The sequence below is a fragment of the Alosa pseudoharengus genome, unplaced genomic scaffold (genome assembly GCF_046254945.1).
Source record: "Alosa pseudoharengus isolate Yale_2024_CS ecotype anadromous, Long Island Sound unplaced genomic scaffold, YU_APseudo_1.1 YU_APseudo_1.1_scf_11, whole genome shotgun sequence".
Lineage (NCBI taxonomy): Eukaryota > Metazoa > Chordata > Actinopteri > Clupeiformes > Clupeidae > Alosa > Alosa pseudoharengus.
Window position 1 is genome coordinate 30,854,743 of NW_027468576.1, and position 19,015 is coordinate 30,873,757.

Sequence of the window (19,015 nt, forward strand, 5' to 3'; positions counted from 1 at the left end):
TCTTCCTCTATCATCTGAGTGACTAATGTTAAATGGAGCAGAAATTATGGTAATGTGGAATGGAAATGGAAAACAGTTTGCTTTACATGTTGTGGCCAGTATGGAGGTTCTCAATGCCAAGAATTTCACTGAGGAGACTCCCAGTCACTGGCCCCAGTCAAACATGCATCCTTATAATGTATATGGTGCATCACAAATTCGATAACGGAATTCATAACGAAATACAAAAGGGACTAATGTAGATGCAGTTTTAAGTGCATGGAATGATACCAGCAATATCCAAACGCATTCACCCCACACTGGTACCATGTCATTCCTCCTTTTAGGAGCACGTCCAAAAGCTAACCAACACTCTACCACGTGATCACTCACCGTCTCTCCTTACTGGAAAGTGCCTCGAACAGCAACATGACTCAGTACAGCCATAGCATGACACACGTTACCATAAAATCACATCACGTCAACATGGCACCAGCGTTACATACCCTAACCTCAGTCAGTATTGGTGATTACTGTCAGTATTATCAGTAGACCAGCTTCTTCTTCAATACCAGCCAACATCCTGGAGAATAGTCCTGGACAATAATCCAGTGTCCAGTCACCAATCTCCCCCATGTTATTTGCCCTGTGACCTCCTCTCTGATGGTGCAACCACTCTTGCTTACCGCCCCGCTGCCCCCATCCCCCATGCCTTCAACCTGGGTCCTCTGGCCACCGCAAAGGAACAGTGAAGAAGATGGGAGCACAGGCCTGTGCAGAGGTGCATTCGGTCGCCCTTGAGCCAAAATGGCTTCCGTTGTAGGCAGACTGATGTGAGTCTCTGTCTTTGAGGACCTCTGCACAGCCCTGTGTCTCTCCACCACTAAGGGACCTGCTGACTCTTGACATTTCTCTCCCTACTAGTCCACTAACGGAATGTTTGTTTTGTGTTTTCGCAGACAGTTTCTTGATTCGGACATGCCTAGGTATATTTATTATGATTTTTTACATCCGTTCCTCTCTCACCCTGTTTACTTAGATACAGTAGCTACACATCTTTTGTTTTCTTTTTTTCCCCATTCATGTGTCTTTTTGGTCTGCAAATCACTGAAATCCTTCTCATCGTCTCCCTCCTGTTGTCTGTTTGGGCTCTGTGGATCATCTGTTAGTCACTTCCTTTGGTCTCCTCCTTTATGTCCTACTCTTCCTACGATGTGATGGAGAATTTCTGTGGCTCCCTTTGTGATAGCATTTGTGTGTCTTTTCTGAGTGTGTGTGTGTGTGTGTGTGTGTGTGTGTGAATGCGCGCCCCTATGGATTGTGTGTGTGTGTGTGTGTCGGTGTGTGCCTTTATAGATTATGTGTGTTTGTCTCTGTGTTTGTGTATGTTGCCATGGGGTTTAAGTTGAACATTAGCAGAAGCTGCATGGCTCGCTTTGGCTTTGTCTGGCTATTTTGTTTTTTTGTATGTCGCTGGAGGTGTTGCGGACGCCAGCATTAGTTTCATTTCAATAACTTCAAAAAGAACTTGATAACAAACCATAGGGTACGTACAGTACTGTATCTCCGTGTGATGCATAGCTCTATCCTGCAGAAGAGTTTCCTACAATGTTCTTGAATTGTAGTGTAACCAGATCAGGGCCATGATGCATTGCAGCTACACACCACAACCAGGAAAAAGCCGCCCCCAGCAGCACACAAGTTGAGTCACTCCCTTCAGCTGCCTTGCCACGGTCACTGGTATGCTCAAGTGAACTTTATGGAGGCTTTCTCGCAGGCTCCCCGACCTGTGGCTGATGCCTTCATGATTACACACTCCCCTCTTTGTACCTGCCCGCGTGTGTTTCTCTTCCACCAGCTGCGTTTCCACCGCGCGGGGCCAACGTCGGCATCAGCCGCTGGAGCCGGTCGCAGGTGATTGAAAGGCGCCTCGCAAAGCACTGAACTGTGGATTACAGGTTGCAGCTGGGGAGTGGGAGAGACGCACAAAGGGCCGACGCTCAGTGAGCACACGGGTCTTGACCTCGCTGTTTTATGTTGAAGTCATCCATCATAATCCAGACTGCCTTGTGTCCCTTTTTTTTTTTTTTTTTTTAATGATTATTTTGGCCTATAGAGGGCAGTAGTGATTCAGCTTGACACAAAGCAAGGCCAATAGAAGTCCTTGTCAGTCTGGAGGCTGCTGTTTTTGTGTTAACTCTCACTGTGCGCATCAGTATTTCAATTGGCATTTTTATGGGTCTGAGCTACACTTGAATGTGCGTCTCTGTTTCTCTGGAACTGTGCAGGGTTTCGGTGGGACTGTTTCAGGTGGCTGTCTCTGTTTTGTGTGAACTTTTACGGGATGTACATAGAAACAACCAAATAAAGGGGAGGGGGGTGGACTAGGAGAAACCAAACAGTAGAACCCCTCTGTGGGGATCAGGATCAAAATCTCTCCCACTGGACCCCCTACTTACGCAATCTGAAAGGTTGATTTTGGGGAAACAAAGCTGTGTCCAAGTTCTGGACTCACAAAAAAAGGTCCTCCCTCACTCCTTACGAAGCTTCTTCTACGCAGTGTTCTCATACAGTGACACATAGTGTCACTCTGGCTGGAGGTGTGCCAGAGAGAGAAGAAAAAAAGAGAGGGAAGAAAAAAAAAAGGAAAAGAAAAAAAAGAGAGAAAAGAAAGAGCAGCCCCTCCGCCAGTGTTGCGAACACAAATGGTGTTCGTAAAGGAACACTTCATTTACAGTATCCTCGCTGGCAGGCGAGGCATAGCCCAGAGCGTTAAAGTGTAATCCATGGAACGATTACCTCAGCGGTAGCGTTTTCCTCCTCCGAACGCACTCCTGTGCTGCTGCTGCTGCTGCTGCTGCTACAAAGAAGAAGAAAAAAAAACAGAACAGAAAAAAAGTTTCTTCTCTCATTTATGCTACGGTGTGAGTGAGCCGAACACTCCAAAAACAAATGTTTCCTCGCATGTTTTGCCAAGAGCATGACTTTCGCCTGGATTCTTGGATTTAGAAAAGTGGAGGAAGAAAGGGGGGGGAATGAGAGGAGGTAGTGGGGGAAACAACTGATTGAAAATGTGCAAAGGGAGAGAAGCCTTCTCCAAGTGCCTGAGGGGAAGATTGGGAGGCTTCCTTGAACTCCCATAGACCTGTGTTAGTTCCTCTTTTTCTCTCTCCCACTTTCTTCTCTCTCCCTTTTTCTCCATCTCTCCATCTCTATGACTGGTGCGTGAGTGGTGGGATGGGAAGAGAGGAAGGGTGAGGTCTTGTCTTCACTGAAGCGTCCCCTCTCCTCCCACAGATACAGCTGCACCCCCCCATATTCTATTAGTCTTCCACTCGCCCTATCTCACTTCTGCTCCTACTCTCTTCCTCTCACCTTCTCTGTCTCTTTTTCTCTCTTTTTCTCTTTCTTTCTCTCTATCTTTCTCCATCTCTCTCTTTCTCTCTCCCTCTCTATTTTTCTCTCTCTCTCTCTCTCTGTATCTCTCCCTCATTCCATCAACCCCCTCCATCTCTCTCCATCCTCCTCTCACTCACCCCTCTCCCTGATGTGAGTAACACCTCATCCACCCCCTTTTCTGCTCCCCCGTGGGGGTCTGTCCTAGAACTCCTCTTTCCCAGCAGGTCATCTCAGTCCAGCCCGGCCGGGGGACCCATAATGGGGGCCCTTGCAGGAGCGGCTCCATCCCCGGCTCCTCTTCCTCCTCCTCCTCCTCCCCGCGCGCTACTTTATGGCCCTCAGAAACATTCGTCTCAACTTGCATATCTGACTGAAGCGCACGCGGAGATTTAAGGCTTCCCTCTGTCGGGCGCCGAGCCAGATGAATAACTGCGCTCGATGGCTGATTATGTGCCTGGGTTAAAAGGCTCGCAAGCAGCGGCGTGAGTGTGTGTGTGTATGTGTGTGAGTTTGAGAATGTGAGAATGCCAGTGCGAGTGTGAGTGTAAGTGTGTGTGTGTGTGTGTGTGTGTGTGTGCGTTTGAGAGAGAGAGAGAGAGGGTGCGAGAGAGAGAGAGAGTGTTTGTGTGAGTGTGAGAATGTGATAGTGTGAGTGCAAGTGTAAGTGTGTGTGTGTGTGTGTGTGTGTGTGTGTTAAAGCTGATGGATGTGAGTGTGTTGGGGCTGGATGGTGAGGTTGAAGGGGGAACTGTGGTTGGGAGAGGGGTTTGTTTGGACCGCAGCCCATGTTGCGATGGTTCACAGCACCTCACTGGTCTCTGGTGAGGGGAAAAGGAGTAGATCATCATGGCAGGTCCCCTCGGCCCCACACTGGGGGGTGCAGCCAGAGCAACACTGGGTTCCAGCGGATTTGTCAATGTTGTAATCAAATCACCCCACTAATGTTTTGCACATTCGGGCCAGTGTTCGTTAACTGAGGTGACTTTATGGCTTGTTTTGACAAAACTGTCAAATATGGTACAGACCACTCACATAGTAGAATAGAATCAGTCACAGGTGCCAGATTGATGAACAAAAGCCTCCTTGCAAAAGCAACATGAACAAAAGCCTCCTTGCAAAATGAACTTTATCTCACCACACAAATGCCACATGGGACCAATGAGGAAAGAGCTTCAGAATGTTTGGGTGAAAGGATGAACACTAGTTTCTAAGGCAGTAGTTTTCCCATGTTGAAGCACATGTGAGCGGAGAAAATCGGGAGTGACTGTTTTTCTTCGATCAGTGTATACACCTGTGTCGATCTTTGAGGCCTTTGCCACAAGCGCCTTCCTCTCTGTGAAGCTCAACTTTGACCCTCTCGCTGGTTCTCTTTCCCTCTTCTCAAAGCATTTCCTTGGGAATTGATCATAGGTATATCTCCCCTTCCCCTTCCCCTACCCTTTGATCCCCATTTCCACTCCCTCCTCCTCTCCCCTCCTCCTCTTCCTTGTTCTCCCCTGTTTGTCAGTAAAGTCTCTCCATCACATTTGTTTATACACCGTAGTTTGCTTTTCTTTTCTGTCTGTGTTCCTCATGCTGATGTATGGTGGTTGCTATGACAGCGGCTGACTGCCATGTTCTATTGCATGCCTGGGCTATGTGTGTGCTTATACAGTATGTGTGCTGTGCTCTATGTGTCTCTCTCTCTTTCTCTCTCTCTGTTACTGTACAGTCTTTAGTCCCTCAATTCTGTGACTGTTTTTTGGACTGTGTCTCATACTGTAGTCTAAAGTGATGTTGTCCTAGTCAAGTTCAAAGCAGTGTGATTTGTTGATTTGGCCATTATGTCTTTTGTATGTCAACTATTACATTGGGGAATGTAAGGTTAATTGTGAAAGCTTAGGCAGTTCAAGTTGGTCCAGCCTGTTTATGTCAATACACCCTAGTTTCACTCAAGTGACAACATCACCAAAGCAATTATGCAAACAATTGAACCAACAAAAAGCCATAAACCCCCTAAATTTGTTTATGATGCAAGTGATTTACAATCTGAAAGTTGATTTGATACACTGTGCTTACCACAAATGTATCCCTCAACTATTAATTACTGTATGTCTTCATTAATAAACTAATGTGCAGTTCATAAAATCAGTTGTCGTAATGTCACAACACACATTCAGTGCACATCATCCCAAAACATATAGTATTTGAAGACCATAGACAGGAGAGGGGGTGGGGGTTGGGGGGGGGCTACTCAGCTTGGCAGCCACCCCATAGCGAACCCAGTATGATGTGACTTCAAGTTAACCTTTGACCTCTAACCCTTCCACGGCTGCGTGCCGCAGGACCTTCTACCGCTTCGAGGCGGCCTGGGACAGCTCCATGCACAACTCACTGCTGCTTAACCGCGTCACCCCTTACGGGGAGAAGATCTACATGACCCTCTCGGCCTACGTGGAGGTGAGTCGCAGCCAGTGATGGGGACCAGGGATGAGCCTCTTGACTGGAGGTCTGAAGTCTTGCCTCTTACAAAGTTGAATGAAGTAGGACATAGCTTTTTTAAATGGTGAGATCTGTGTACATACATACAGATCTGTACGTATGTGTCCACACATACAGTACAGGCCAAAAGTTTGGACACACCTTCGCATTCAATGCATTTCCTTTATTTTCATGACTATTTACATTGTAGATTCATCAAAACTATTAATGAACACGTCACATGTGGAATTATGTACTTAACAAAAAAAGTGTGAAATAACTAAAAAACATGTCTTATATTCTAGTTTATTGTTAGTTGCTATTTTTTTAAAATTTAATACCATATTCAGCGAGCCATAACTTGACAAATATTCATCTGTGTGGCAAATAACTTTGCATTCATTAATTTTTGATGCCTTCAGTGACAATCTACAATGTAAATAGTCATGAAAATATAGAAAACGCATTGAAATGAGAAGGTGTGTCCAAACTTTTGGCCTGTACTGTACATACAGATCCATATGTAACCCATCTGTAGAGGGTTAAAATGCCCTGCCCTGTGCTCATCTCTGCTGATTTGGCCTCTCGAGAGGAGATGTGACCTCTTTCCAGAAGTAGACATGCTGTGGCTGGGGAAGTGAACATTCTGCTGTGGCTTTAGCCCTGCTGATGCGCTGCATGACCCCTGAAGAGTGCTAATTTGCTAATCCATGTTTCAAAAATAAACACAAACGCACCCTCTGCCACAGTAAGCTTCTGACAGTGCTTGTTTGCCCAGTGGAATTACATTCTGAAGTCCACTTCAGACTGTCCACTGAAGTTATTTAAAACCTTAGAACATGTTGTTGCTGCCTGGATGACCGACATTGCAAGAAGGTGCATCCGTCATCACTGGCATAATATCTGAGCTGCCAAATCTGGCATCAAACTAGTTTTGAGAGGCAGGCTCCATCCTGTCTCTGAAAGACAGCCACAAAAAGCATTTCTGTTTTCTGATCCTGGCTGTCCTCCTCTTCCTCATCTTCCTCCTCCTCCTCTCTCTCTCTTCATATCAGATGGAGAACTGCACTCAGCCAACGGTCATCACCAAAGATTTCTGCATGGTTTTCTATTCGCGAGATGCCAAGCTGCCTGCCTCGCGCTCCATCCGCAACCTCTTCAGCAGTGGGACCTTGAGGGCCTCAGAGGGGTGAGTGCGTCCATCCTGCACGCACACACACACACACACGCACACACACACACATACACACACACACACACACACACACACGCACACACACACACACACACACACACACACACACACACACACATAATCTCCATCTCTGTGTCCTTAAAATCTCTCGCCACAGTGTTTGGTCCAGCCCTGTTACAGAAAAAAGTGCTCTCAAAGTAGGAGGTAGCTGGCAGTACTCTCTGAAGGCGTATGAAAAATTAGTGTTAACACAAAGGCAGGCTTTTCGAGATGGGGATTTGTTGTTAGTACTTTAGTAACCTTTTTATGTTGAAATTTCTCAGTTGGGGGACCCCTTGTTCACTTTTGAAAGGGTTGGTTTGTGTGTATGTGAGTGTGAGTGTATTGGTGTGTTACTTGTGTTTGACTCTTTGACTCTTTGTGTTTTGTCACAGTAACCGGATCACTGGTGTGTACGAGGTCAGCTTATGTCACTTGGCCGATGCTGGGAGCCCAGGTAAGTGTGAGCCTGTCTCACCTCTCAGCCCTCCCCTGTCTCACCTCTCAGTCTTCTCCTGTCTCACCTCTCAGCCTTCTCCTGTCTCACCTCTCAGTCCTGTCTCACCTCTCAGTCTTCTCCTGTCTCACCTCTCAGTCTTCTGTTGTCTCACCTCTCAGTCTTCTCCTGTCTCACCTCTCAGCCTTCTCCTGTCTCTACACTCTCTCATACTCCACTTAACCCGTCTCTCCTGTGACTTGCCAAAATCCTGTCCAACTGGGATCTCCTCTCTTTCTCCACAAAACAATGTATATCACCACTGGTGCACTCACATCTCATATTTATTCTAAAACTCTCTCAAATAAAACCTGTGACTGCCTCTTTCCTTGTCTCCTTCCCTGTCCCTCTCACCTGTGACCTGTGTCCGTCTCTTCCTCTGCATCTCTAACCTCTTCAGACTCTTCTCCAAACATTCTGAACTTGTTGACCTCTACAGGCTTCACCTTTGACCCTCTCACATTCTCTCCATCTCGTCTGTGCTCCTCGCTTGTGTTCGGGGATGGCCACTAACCTGATCTCCCCGCCTCTCTTCTCTCTCTCTCTCCTCTCCTTTTGTCCTGTGCTGTCCACTCAGGCATGCAACGCAGGCGCAGACGGGTGCTGGACACCTCGGTGGCGTACGTGCGCGGGGAGGAGAACCTGGCAGGCTGGAGGCCCCGCAGTGACAGCCTCATCCTGGACCACCAGTGGGAGCTGGAGAAGCTCAGCCTCCTGCAGGAGGTCAGCTAACATGATGCTATAACATCTTAGCCATTACTCAGCCTCCTGCAGGAGGTCAGCTAACATGATGCTATAACATCTTAGCCATTACTCAGCCTCCTGCAGGAGGTCAGCTAACATGATGCTATAATATCACAGCCATTACTCAGCCTCCTGCAGGAGGTCAGCTAACATGATGCTATAACATCTTAGCCATTACTCAGCCTCCTGCAGGAGGTCAGCTAACATGATGCTATAATATCACAGCCATTACTCAGCCTCCTGCAGGAGGTCAGCTAACATGATGCTATAACATCTTAGCCATTACTCAGCCTCCTGCAGGAGGTCAGCTAACATGATGCTATAACATCTTAGCCATTACTCAGCCTCCTGCAGGAGGTCAGCTAACATGATGCTATAACATCTTAGCCATTACTCAGCCTCCTGCAGGAGGTCAGCTAACATGATGCTATAACATCACAGCCATTACTCAGAAAATACATCACTTTAGCGATATGCAGCCTCCTGCAGGAGGTCAGCTAACATGATGCTATAACATCTTAGCCATTACTCAGAAAATACATTACTTTAGCGATATCAGTTCATAGTCTGGCCATTGCCAATACAATACAATACACTTACCTAGTCTCATTAGGGTACATTCAGACTAAGCGTCTTTTTCTCAGCTGCCGGTGTCCGTTTTACATTATAATCCTATGGAGTAGACAGTGTTTTCAAAAATGTCGTCGGCTTCTTTTAAAACGCGACCGCAACCGTCTTTTTCTGCAGCTCAGAAGTTGAGAAATATTTAACTTCTAGCGGAAGAACGCCATACGTCATGCTGTCTTTTTTACAGTTGACCAATCACAAGCGGATTACCGAGACCTGTGGTTTGGCCATTGCCAATACAATACAATACACTTACCTAGTCTCATTAGACTGCTAAACATGTCATAGAAATGAATTGACTTAAATAATGCCACTACAAAGATATAGTGTGACTAAAATCGAATTTGTCTACTTGGGTTGTGACGCTAGCTAAGTACAGTATATAGTTCTATTCTATAGAAGCTTAACTGGTGTCATTAGATTGTTTAGATGGGTACTGTATGTCAGTGTTCATTGCAGAAGAATTTCCCATTTCAGCTGAACTCTGCCTCTAAACCCTGGCCGTGCCTTTGTTTGTGCTATGTGTGTGCTCCAGGTGGAGAAGACTCGGCACTACCTCCTCCTGAGGGAGAAGCTGGAGTCCACCCTGCTGCTGGGTCAGGAGTCGCTGCTGTCCTGCGGGAGCGAGGAGTTATGTGACTCGCCCTTCTCCTCCTCTGATGCCGGCCAGGGCCCCAGCCTCGGCCCCGACATTCCCAACGAGAGGCAGAGAGAGCTGGCCGCCAAGGTGAGACCAACCCACCTGAAGAACCGTGTCCCTGTCATTCCACACATGAGTGCAAAACATGACCCATAGCAAATCTAGACTTTTGCAAATAAGAGGCTTATCAGTGGTTTCTGAGAAGTCAAGTCAAGTCAAGTCAGTTTTATTTGTATAGCGCATTTAACGTGCACAGAGTGCAACCCAAAGCGCTCCACATACAGGCTAAGACATTGTCATTGACACAAAGACTAACAAAGACAATAGCGGACGGAGCCAACAAAGTTCTTTACACTCACTGGCAGTCTGGAGATAACGTGAACGTTAGGCCTTGTTATAGTCTGGATATCACTGAAAGCATAACAGTCCTAAGTCATGGGCGATCTTGTAGATCAGCAACTCGGTGGACTTTTAACAGCGACCGTTTGTTGGTCCGTAATGCAGAGTTCTTCAACGTTAACGTTAACGTTAGTCTGCTCAATCCAGACTCCAGGCAGTTGGCATGGCAGCTTACTGGTCAGAAACAGCTCGGCAGCCTCAGCAGATCTTTCTCAGAGTAGCTCCAGCTGCTGTCCCGAGAAATCCCCTCGACCAGACAGTGAAGTGCAGCACCGGCTCACAGATGGATGGGAAGGATGTAAGAGGCCCAGGGCAAAGGCTAGCCATAGCAAGCTCCCATAGCAAGCAAGAATAGAGACTTGTTGTTAGCAACACTATGACAATGATATGATAACAGCTATTCCACTGGAAGCTCCTGTGTGCTCAAATAAAGAGGAATATCATCACGAGATATGATCTCCAGTGACCAAGGCAGGGGGTGACATTGTTATCACTCTGCTCCGGTTAAAAAATATCATAGGGGTCATTCTTCAATGGCACACATTAATCCGATTGTGCTTTAAGTGTCTGTGTTGAGTAGTTGTTTTGACTGCACGCCTGATGTTTTTCCTGTGTGTGCGTGTGTGCGTGTGTGTGTGTGTGTGTGTGTGCGTGTGTGTTTTGTGTTGTCAGTGTCTCCGCCTGCTCACTCACTCCTTCAACAGAGACTACAGCCACGTGTGCGTGAGCGCCAGCGAGAGCAAGGTGAGAGCACAGTGCACCTCAGCTGAAGTGTTTCATCCTCCTTCAAGGAAATGCTTGGAGAGCCTCTTTGAATTGCTAGTTGTTATTGTGGTTAGCACGAAAAACGGGGGGAGCCTGGGACAAATGTTTCAGCATGTTGTTTTTGGCCGAATTGAGATGAGATGTTGAAGAATTTCCCGAATTGAAAAACAACTTTTATTTTTGTGTTGATATCATTTTTGGTGTGATACGCCAAGCAAATTCAACAGAAGACTGTATTGGCCCTCTTTTTAACAGAGCATTATATTAATGTTCATAATTCAATAGGTTCATAATAGGGTCATTATGTGAACAATTGGATAGTATTACCGTAACGATTCACATTGTCTTACACATTCACATTGTCTTTGTTACCCTATGACTTAAATTAATGTAGGCTTGTCTGTGTCTTCTGTGTGTGTGTGTGTGTGTGTGTGTGTGTGTGTTAGCTGTCTGAGATGTCTGTGACACTCCTGAGGGACTCTACTTCGGGCACCGCTCTGAACACCATGATTCCATCATCCACGTGTCCCTCATTATCCGAGGGTCGCTATGGCAACACTGAACTCAGGTTTTATATTTTGTAAACACTAATGCATATACGGTTTCACTTTACATAATATGTAAAACAAATACCTATATAGAAAATCAGTAATGTGCCTGCCACATCTATCATGACATATGGCCAGTACTGGCATCACTTTGTCATATCTTATTGGAAACAGCTTAGAATGACACTTGTCCCTGCCTGCAGACCTCCTACCCCTCGATCCCGCGCTGCTAGCCCTGACCCCAACGTCCTGCATGAGGGAGAAGTGAAGAAGTCACCCACTGGACCCCCAGAGCCCAAGCCCAGGACTCGCCTCTTCGTCCCTGATATCCAGGAGATCCGCGTCAGGTAAGTGGGCCTGCAATTTTGCCATTAGTTAGTATGTAGTGTGCCTTCAAGATAATGCAAGATGCGGGATGATGCAAGAAATGTCACTCATTGGGCAGAGCCGTGTTGCAAGCTGCAGCATCCCATACCACATGCGGGTACAGTACCCATGAGGACCCACATGCGGGTACAGTGCCCATGAGGACCCACATGCGGGTACAGTGCCCATGAGGACCCATATGCGGGTACAGTGCCCATCAGGCTTGTGCAAAATTCTAGAATTCAATTGAAACTGGCTCTTAAATTCCAATTCAATTATTGAATTTCACTTGCATTTCAATTGAGCTAGCAAACAGCAAGTATTTGAGTTGGAATTTTGCACAACCCTGGTGCCCATGAGGAACCACATGTGGGTACAATGCCCATGAGGACCCTGGTTCAAGTCTGGCCTGAGATCATTTCTTAGTCCCACTCCCTACGCCACAGATAACTTGACACCAGTAACCACCTGAAATGCACTATTTTGTGACACAACAAAGTAACATGTAATAAACTGTGATTAATACATGCCAGTTTTTTTTAAATTACTTGCATAGAGCACTCTCATGTGGTCTATACACACTGTGTCTTATAGACAGGAAATGACTGTAGCTAGTTGGTAAACTCGATATCCTGATGTGTGTCACTTAATGTGGCTCCCTCTTATCCTCCCAGCCCAATCGTGTCAAAGAAGGGCTATTTGCACTTTCTGGAGCCCAACACCAATGGCTGGGTGAAGCGCTACGTGGTGGTGCGCCGGCCGTATGTCTACATCTACAACACCGAGAGGGACACTGTGGAGCGTGCTATCCTCAACCTCTCCTCTGCTCAGGTGGAGTACAGTGAAGACCAGCAGGCCATGCTCAAGGTACCGGAATGGATCGGAGTGACCGGAGTGATTCCTTCAATAGCTGTCTTCTGTTGCGGGCCCACTAACCAGAGTTTTCTGTCTTTGCTTTTGTGTCGTTTTGTTTTCAGACCCCCAACACATTTGCTGTGTGCACAGAGCATCGTGGGATACTCCTGCAAGCCAGCAATGACAAGGAGATGCATGACTGGCTGTATGCATTTAACCCTCTCCTCGCCGGCTCTATCAGGTACGCTGACTGAAAGACAGAACCAGAGAGAATGAGAAAGATTGATCCATCAAGCATGCATTCCTTTCATATGACCAGACCAGGATCTGTTTTTATTAATTCGCTACACACACATGATCATACACACACATGATGATAATGATTGGTCTTTACTGACATGATGATGTACCCCCCCCCCCCTTCTCTCTCTGACAGATCGAAGCTTTCCAGAAGAAGAGCTGGACAGATGAGGATTTAAGCTCTCCCCGACAGGCACACACAGAATCTAAAACCACACACAAAACCATCAACACAAAGAGCAATCGAAAAATGTTCACACACATACTGTCCTACATATTCTGTAAGTCACTGCGGACAAAAGCGTCTGCTAAATACAATAACCATAACCATAATCATAACAAATAACCATAAAATACAAAATGAGCATACACAGAAAACACACACACACACACACACACACACACACACACGTACACAAGGAAGATAAAGACTAATGTTGTAAATAGACCACTTGACAGAGCCCTGTCCCTTTCTTCTTAACTGTGCCCTGTCTCCCCTGTCCTCTCCCCCAGTGTCTGCACATGCTCAGTTAAGCACTATCTGACCACCAGTGTACTGAGGGACCCTCGCTGTGACACACACGTCTATGGGTCCTAGAATGTTACGCCTAAAATCGCCAAGACTGGAGAATAATGTAAACTCTAAAGGTTAGAAAAAAAGAAGGCAAAACAATAGCCAACGGTGTGTGGATGAAGCGTCAGTTTCTTGTTTTTTTGACTGAATAGTAGGTGTTCTTCAGTTCTTAGCCTTTTAATGTCTTCAGTCAAGAAGAAAGCAGTGTGTTGACCAAATTGTCGATTGACAGGGCTTTTTTTGCAATGTACCTAGATTTGTAACATCAGGAAGGTGATATCCCACCCCACCCCACCCTATGATTGTACCTCAGTGTATGAAAGATATGACAAAAAAACTTGCAGATAAATGGCCTTATTTGTGTTGCTTGTCCTCTAACAGGTAAACAATATTACAGCAGGTCAGTATTCAAACCAGAAAACATCCTTATTTTCCAGAATCTTCTTGGCTTCTGCTGATAGGTCAGATCAGTGATAACTGATAAGTCTTTTGCAAAAATGTAATCTCTGAATGCTTTTGCATCTACCCAGTGCTTCTGGAACCCACCATCAATACTTGTGTAAACATCCACTGCTCTCCATAGAAAAGGTCTTGATGTGCTTTAAGATTTCACAATTTATGGAAGAAAAAAAAGAAACAAATACAAAAGAATTTAGCAGTTCCAAAAAAAATGACAAATGATTCTCATGTCTTTAATCATGTCATAATGCATTGCCTTCCCACTCTGCAGGACAGTTCCAATGATGTGCATAAAGTTCTGCTGTACCCCAAATTGTGGCCATAAGGCCAGAGGAGTGCTGTTGAAGTTGCTCATCTTTGTTCAATCAGGAGTGATAGGCTTTCCCCGATGCCCTGTTATAATTTAGAGATGGTAGCTATGTAGGTTCTACTAAGGTTAAATTATTAGCTAATCATTAATCCCACTATCCCACTAATATTCTGGGGAAGAAAATAACTATTTTCGTTCCCGCCTGATGAAATATCTTTTGTTTGATTAAAAAAATGTCTTTATTAGAATTTTTTATCAATGTAGGTATTTATTTTCTGTAACATCGTATGTATTTATTTCAGCGTGTATTTATTGACAAAGATCAAAAAGTTTATATTTTTAAAGAAGTACAGTGCAATTTCTGCATATGGCACTTTTTAATCATGAGTTTCCCTAATCCATCTTACTCACCCAAACACTAATGACTTACTTGCCTTGACCCTTCTTCAAATCAGAGGAAATCATGTGGGTAGTGTAGGCAGTTGATTAGGAACTGCATCGATAGATACGGTAGACTGCTTGATAACTTGAAATTCAGTACATGTAGATCAGTTACAGAGCAGAACATTTTAGCACATATGCACACACACACACACATACTCCATTACACATGTACTGTAATACACACACACATATACATCGCATACACAGTGAAATAAAAGATAGACTCTAGAGAAATAGGTCCAGATGTCGATACCCCTGAATAGTAAGAAACAGATAAATACTCAAGAGTAGTTGCTCTGAACTGAGTCTGACTCGTGTCAGACTGGAACCATATCAGACATGTAACACATCAAACAACACATCCTCAGTCAGAAAGACGACCTACTGTACGTACAAGTTGTCCGGCAGTCTTTTGTGTACCCCTGGCGTTTGTAGCATCAGGACAGGGCACTGGAGAAGGATCTGGAAACTGATATAATTTAGTGCCTCTCTTTTCATCCATATCGCTACCCCCTGTTCTTTTCTTCCCGCCATCTCTGTCATCCACACAAGCTGCTTCAGTGTCGCACACCCAACCCTCATCGTCCTCTCATGTGATGACCCCAACCCCCGTCTCAATGCTCATCAGTCTGTACACACTGGCAAACATAGTACATAGTTTTATTCAGTTTGTAAATTTGAGTGTACAAGTTATGCACTTAATGTGACTGTGAGTTGTCACATGCAACGTTTTCTAAGCATACTGTATCTAGTGATTAGAATAGATAATACATTTCTACTGATAGCTACTTAAAAGTATATATATATATATATAAATATATCACTGAAAGGACATATGGACCCATGTGAAGTGCGGTTTCCTCCCCACCCCCACCCAGATTCTGGACGAATGGACCTAACCTCATAGTATCCTCTCTTCAGCTAGTCATGACGCAGCTCCTGTACAATTCTCTGATGATGTTTTCTGCTCCCTCACTCCTCAGTGCAGCGCAGAATGCTTTTAACTCTCAGGCTGCATTTCCGTATAGCCCTCTCTCTCTCTGTTCGAGATGCCTGCTTCCACTTTTGGAATGCCATGGTTGCAAAACAGCTGTGCTATCTTTGTGTTTTTGTTTGGCTTTGATGAGAGTTTAGATTGTGTTCATGTCGTGCAACAAAACTGGCTTTGATGCTGTTAATGTGGCATACTGTGCAATCCATACTGTGGACTGTCTGTTGTGGTCATTTTGTGATTTCTGTATTATATGCGGCGCACATATCAGTTCATAAGCTCACACTATTTATGCAAATTATTAAGTGAGGAGATAATAAGTCCATATTATTATATTTTCATGATTGGACTTGGTAAATGTAGAACACAACAGCCTTGAAGGTATGCAGCTGAGCTGTTCTTGCCCTTGAGTTTGGGAACCAGTGGTGCAAGAACCAAGACTAATCTGTTCCTCTCTGCCTCCTGGCTGTGGGCAATGTCCAGAGTGTTGTCAGTGATTGGCTAGTTCCCCGAAGGAAGCACCCTATCAGGGTGGAGTATAGGCGTCATCAAGCCTGAGGTCAACCAGCCTACAGGGATGACGATTAAAGAAAGCAATCTTATGGCAGGGGGAACTGCAATGGAAAGACGTCTTTTACAACCAAATCACACACTCTGTGTTTGCCCCCACCCCTCCATGGATACCAAAATGGAGGGTCATGGATGGTATTAGTTAATCATTTATTTGCTGATATTAGTTACAGAGCTTATCAAAATACTGAACTTATCAAATGTCCCCACCAGACAAGTCACCGCCCAACATCATCAGCCTAAGTGTACTGCTTGTGTTGTTCTGCGTTTGTAATCGAGTAGCGCATGCAATCTTTATGGCAAGGCCTGGCTGGGCTAAGAGAGAGTCTCGGCTCATTGCGCATTGTAAACATCTCACTTGCTACAGTGTGAACAGTTCAGTTCTTTTGACCAGTCTAATCACTCCAATCCTGGACATGGGTTGGTCCTCTAGATTGTGCTGTAAGTGCATCATTTAAACACTAAAGAGATGTAAATATCAAACTAAGGGGATTGTTGACTTTTTATTTGCTGTGAATTAATTTAGAGGGAAGTTACTGTTCTGTCAGCTAGGTTATAGGTAGATTGAAGAGGTGTTGTCAGCACATTTAATGGAATAGGCTCTACGCACTAGTGGGGTGTGAGATGATGAAGAATCTGCACATCTCTTGGCCAGCACAGTTTTTGATAAAGTGTTTACAGAGTGGAGTAATCATCTTCATCATCATTATTATTGTCACCATCACCATTAACACTGTCCACACTCCCAACAGCCTCTGCAAAACAGATTTCCATCTGGCACATTGTTTGTGTGCTAACATTTCCTTTCCATTCAGTGCGCACAAAGCAAAACAGAAAACATAAAGTCATGGGCATTTTTTTCTATTTTCTCTCTTATCTTCTTCTGGATGTTATTTTGCATTGTATATAAACATGATTGCTGTGAATGGTGTTTTATGCTGCGGTAAGCTGTTTATTCCATTTTAAATGGGCAGTAGTTCAATGTCTCTATTTGAGTGTTGGAGTTTAACGAGTCAAATGTTTGTGTACACTTAACACATTGTCAGATATCAAATAAACGTGGAACTTATGCAACACTATGGATGTCTCTGGTGTCATCTATCCTATTTTTGACGTGCGTTTTGCAATCTGATATATCGCCCATGGGATCTTTTCCAGTAGCCCTACACAAAGGACACAATTTTATCAAAGTTTTCAATTATTGATATACAACAGGTTGTGAAAGCACATGCAGTATCACAATATGAAGAAAGATTATGAGAAGAAATGATAACGAGTCGTCAATTACATAGACCTATAGATAAGATAAGAAAGATAAGATAAGGAAACTTTATTGTCCATTAAATTTAAGGATCTTGAGTCAAATGGTAACAACTGGAATGATCCATCAAGTGGATGTTGGATTGTCTTCTTGGTCATGGACCAACTATATAGGTTCAGGAGTTGCTGGTCTAGTTGAATACCTGAGTCAGCTTGTTCCTGTGTTAAACTGAGGTTCCCATGCTAAGACACTCTCAATGAGTGACCTGCAGACCATGGATTTTACATCACTTGATGATGTGGACCGACCCAAACATTTCTTCACATTCATCAGCTAGCTACTGTACCTGTAGGGGCAGCCGTGGCCTACTGGTTAGCACTTCGGACTTGTAACCGGAGGGTTGCCGGTTCGAACCCCGACCAGTAGTTGCCCTTGAGCAAGGCACCTAACCCCTCACTGCTCCCCGAGCGCCGCTGTTGATGCAGGCAGCTCACTGCGCCGGGATTAGTGTGTGCTTCACCTCACTGTGTGTACACTGTGTGCTGTGTGTGTTTCACTAATTCACAGATTGGGATAAATGCAGAGACCAAATTTCCCTCACAGGATCAAAAGAGTATATATACTTATACTTATACCTGGCAAATAAGCCAAGCTAAGCACTAAGAATGTTTCTTAGTGACCTGAATAAAATGATTCAAGTTAAATGTCAGTGTTCATGGAAGCAAATAGACACAATTAGCTTGTTTTATTGGTGAAAAGGGTCGTCTGTATGAGTTTTTAGAATGATAAACCCCAACTTTATTCTTTAAAGCAAATTATTTTGTGGACTGCTTGGCTATGGGTCGCGGACCCCCAGGGATCCCCAGACCCCATTTTGAAAACCACTGGCCTAGATTACCATATAGTCTATTTCATCCACTAGAATGAGAGAGTGATCCTACTGTCCAATAAATTAGACTAGACTCCAGGCTAAACCTGGATTAAACGTGCCGTGTAAAGTAATGGTAATATTTGATAACACTGATGTAATTATTCAGTTATAATAGGATATTTCAGGATTCTCTTCCAATCTGTTTGATCCAGCTCAAAAATGTAAATGTAAAAACATACATCCATACAAATCAACATATTTATGTTTATGTGTTTATATTTATGGATTTAGCAGATGTTTTTGTCCAAAGCAACTTACAAAATATAACAATACAATAGTTAACATTAACAGTAAACAGCATTGCAAAGTTGGTAAGACTACATTAAGGAAAATAATAATAATAATAATAATAATAATAACAACAATAATGTCAAAACAATATCATGAATCAATAATGAAAAGAAACAATTAAAATTAATATACAAACTATAACAACCACAGATTATGTCAGCATGCAAAACATGTTGGAAATAATTTTCAACACTTTAGGTAGGCTACTGTAGGCCTATTATAGGGTAGCCTACAAAATGTTGGGATTTGGATATCATTGTAGCCAATAAAGCCCTATTAAGAATAAGCCCATAGCCTATGTTTTATTTATTGGTGAATTGGCAGTAGGCTAAGTGAAATTGCTTTACATTTTCAAAAGGGAATTCTGAAGTG

General features: G+C 44.3%; 1 protein-coding gene across 7 annotated transcripts in view; it reads left to right on the forward strand.

Annotated features, from left to right (window-relative positions):
* kif1aa (kinesin family member 1Aa) overlaps window positions 1–15,370 on the forward strand; it is a 65,431-nt gene extending 50,061 nt beyond the window's left edge. For 4 of the 7 annotated variants that reach the window (XM_076278846.1, XM_076278849.1, XM_076278847.1 and 1 more), the window contains 12 exons: window positions 939–965; window positions 5,703–5,817; window positions 6,894–7,027; window positions 7,468–7,529; window positions 8,146–8,291; window positions 9,475–9,666; window positions 10,651–10,722; window positions 11,190–11,311; window positions 11,495–11,638; window positions 12,332–12,524; window positions 12,635–12,753; window positions 12,949–15,370. In XM_076278846.1, the coding sequence (XP_076134961.1) occupies window positions 939–965; window positions 5,703–5,817; window positions 6,894–7,027; window positions 7,468–7,529; window positions 8,146–8,291; window positions 9,475–9,666; window positions 10,651–10,722; window positions 11,190–11,311; window positions 11,495–11,638; window positions 12,332–12,524; window positions 12,635–12,753; window positions 12,949–12,991 (1,369 nt within the window). In that variant the 3' untranslated portion in view covers window positions 12,992–15,370. The remainder of the gene's footprint in view (window positions 1–938; window positions 966–5,702; window positions 5,818–6,893; window positions 7,028–7,467; window positions 7,530–8,145; window positions 8,292–9,474; window positions 9,667–10,650; window positions 10,723–11,189; window positions 11,312–11,494; window positions 11,639–12,331; window positions 12,525–12,634; window positions 12,754–12,948) is intronic. The other 3 variants (XM_076278848.1, XM_076278852.1, XM_076278853.1) reach the window with 1 other exon arrangement.
* The last annotated feature ends 3,645 nt before the right edge of the window (window positions 15,371–19,015 follow it).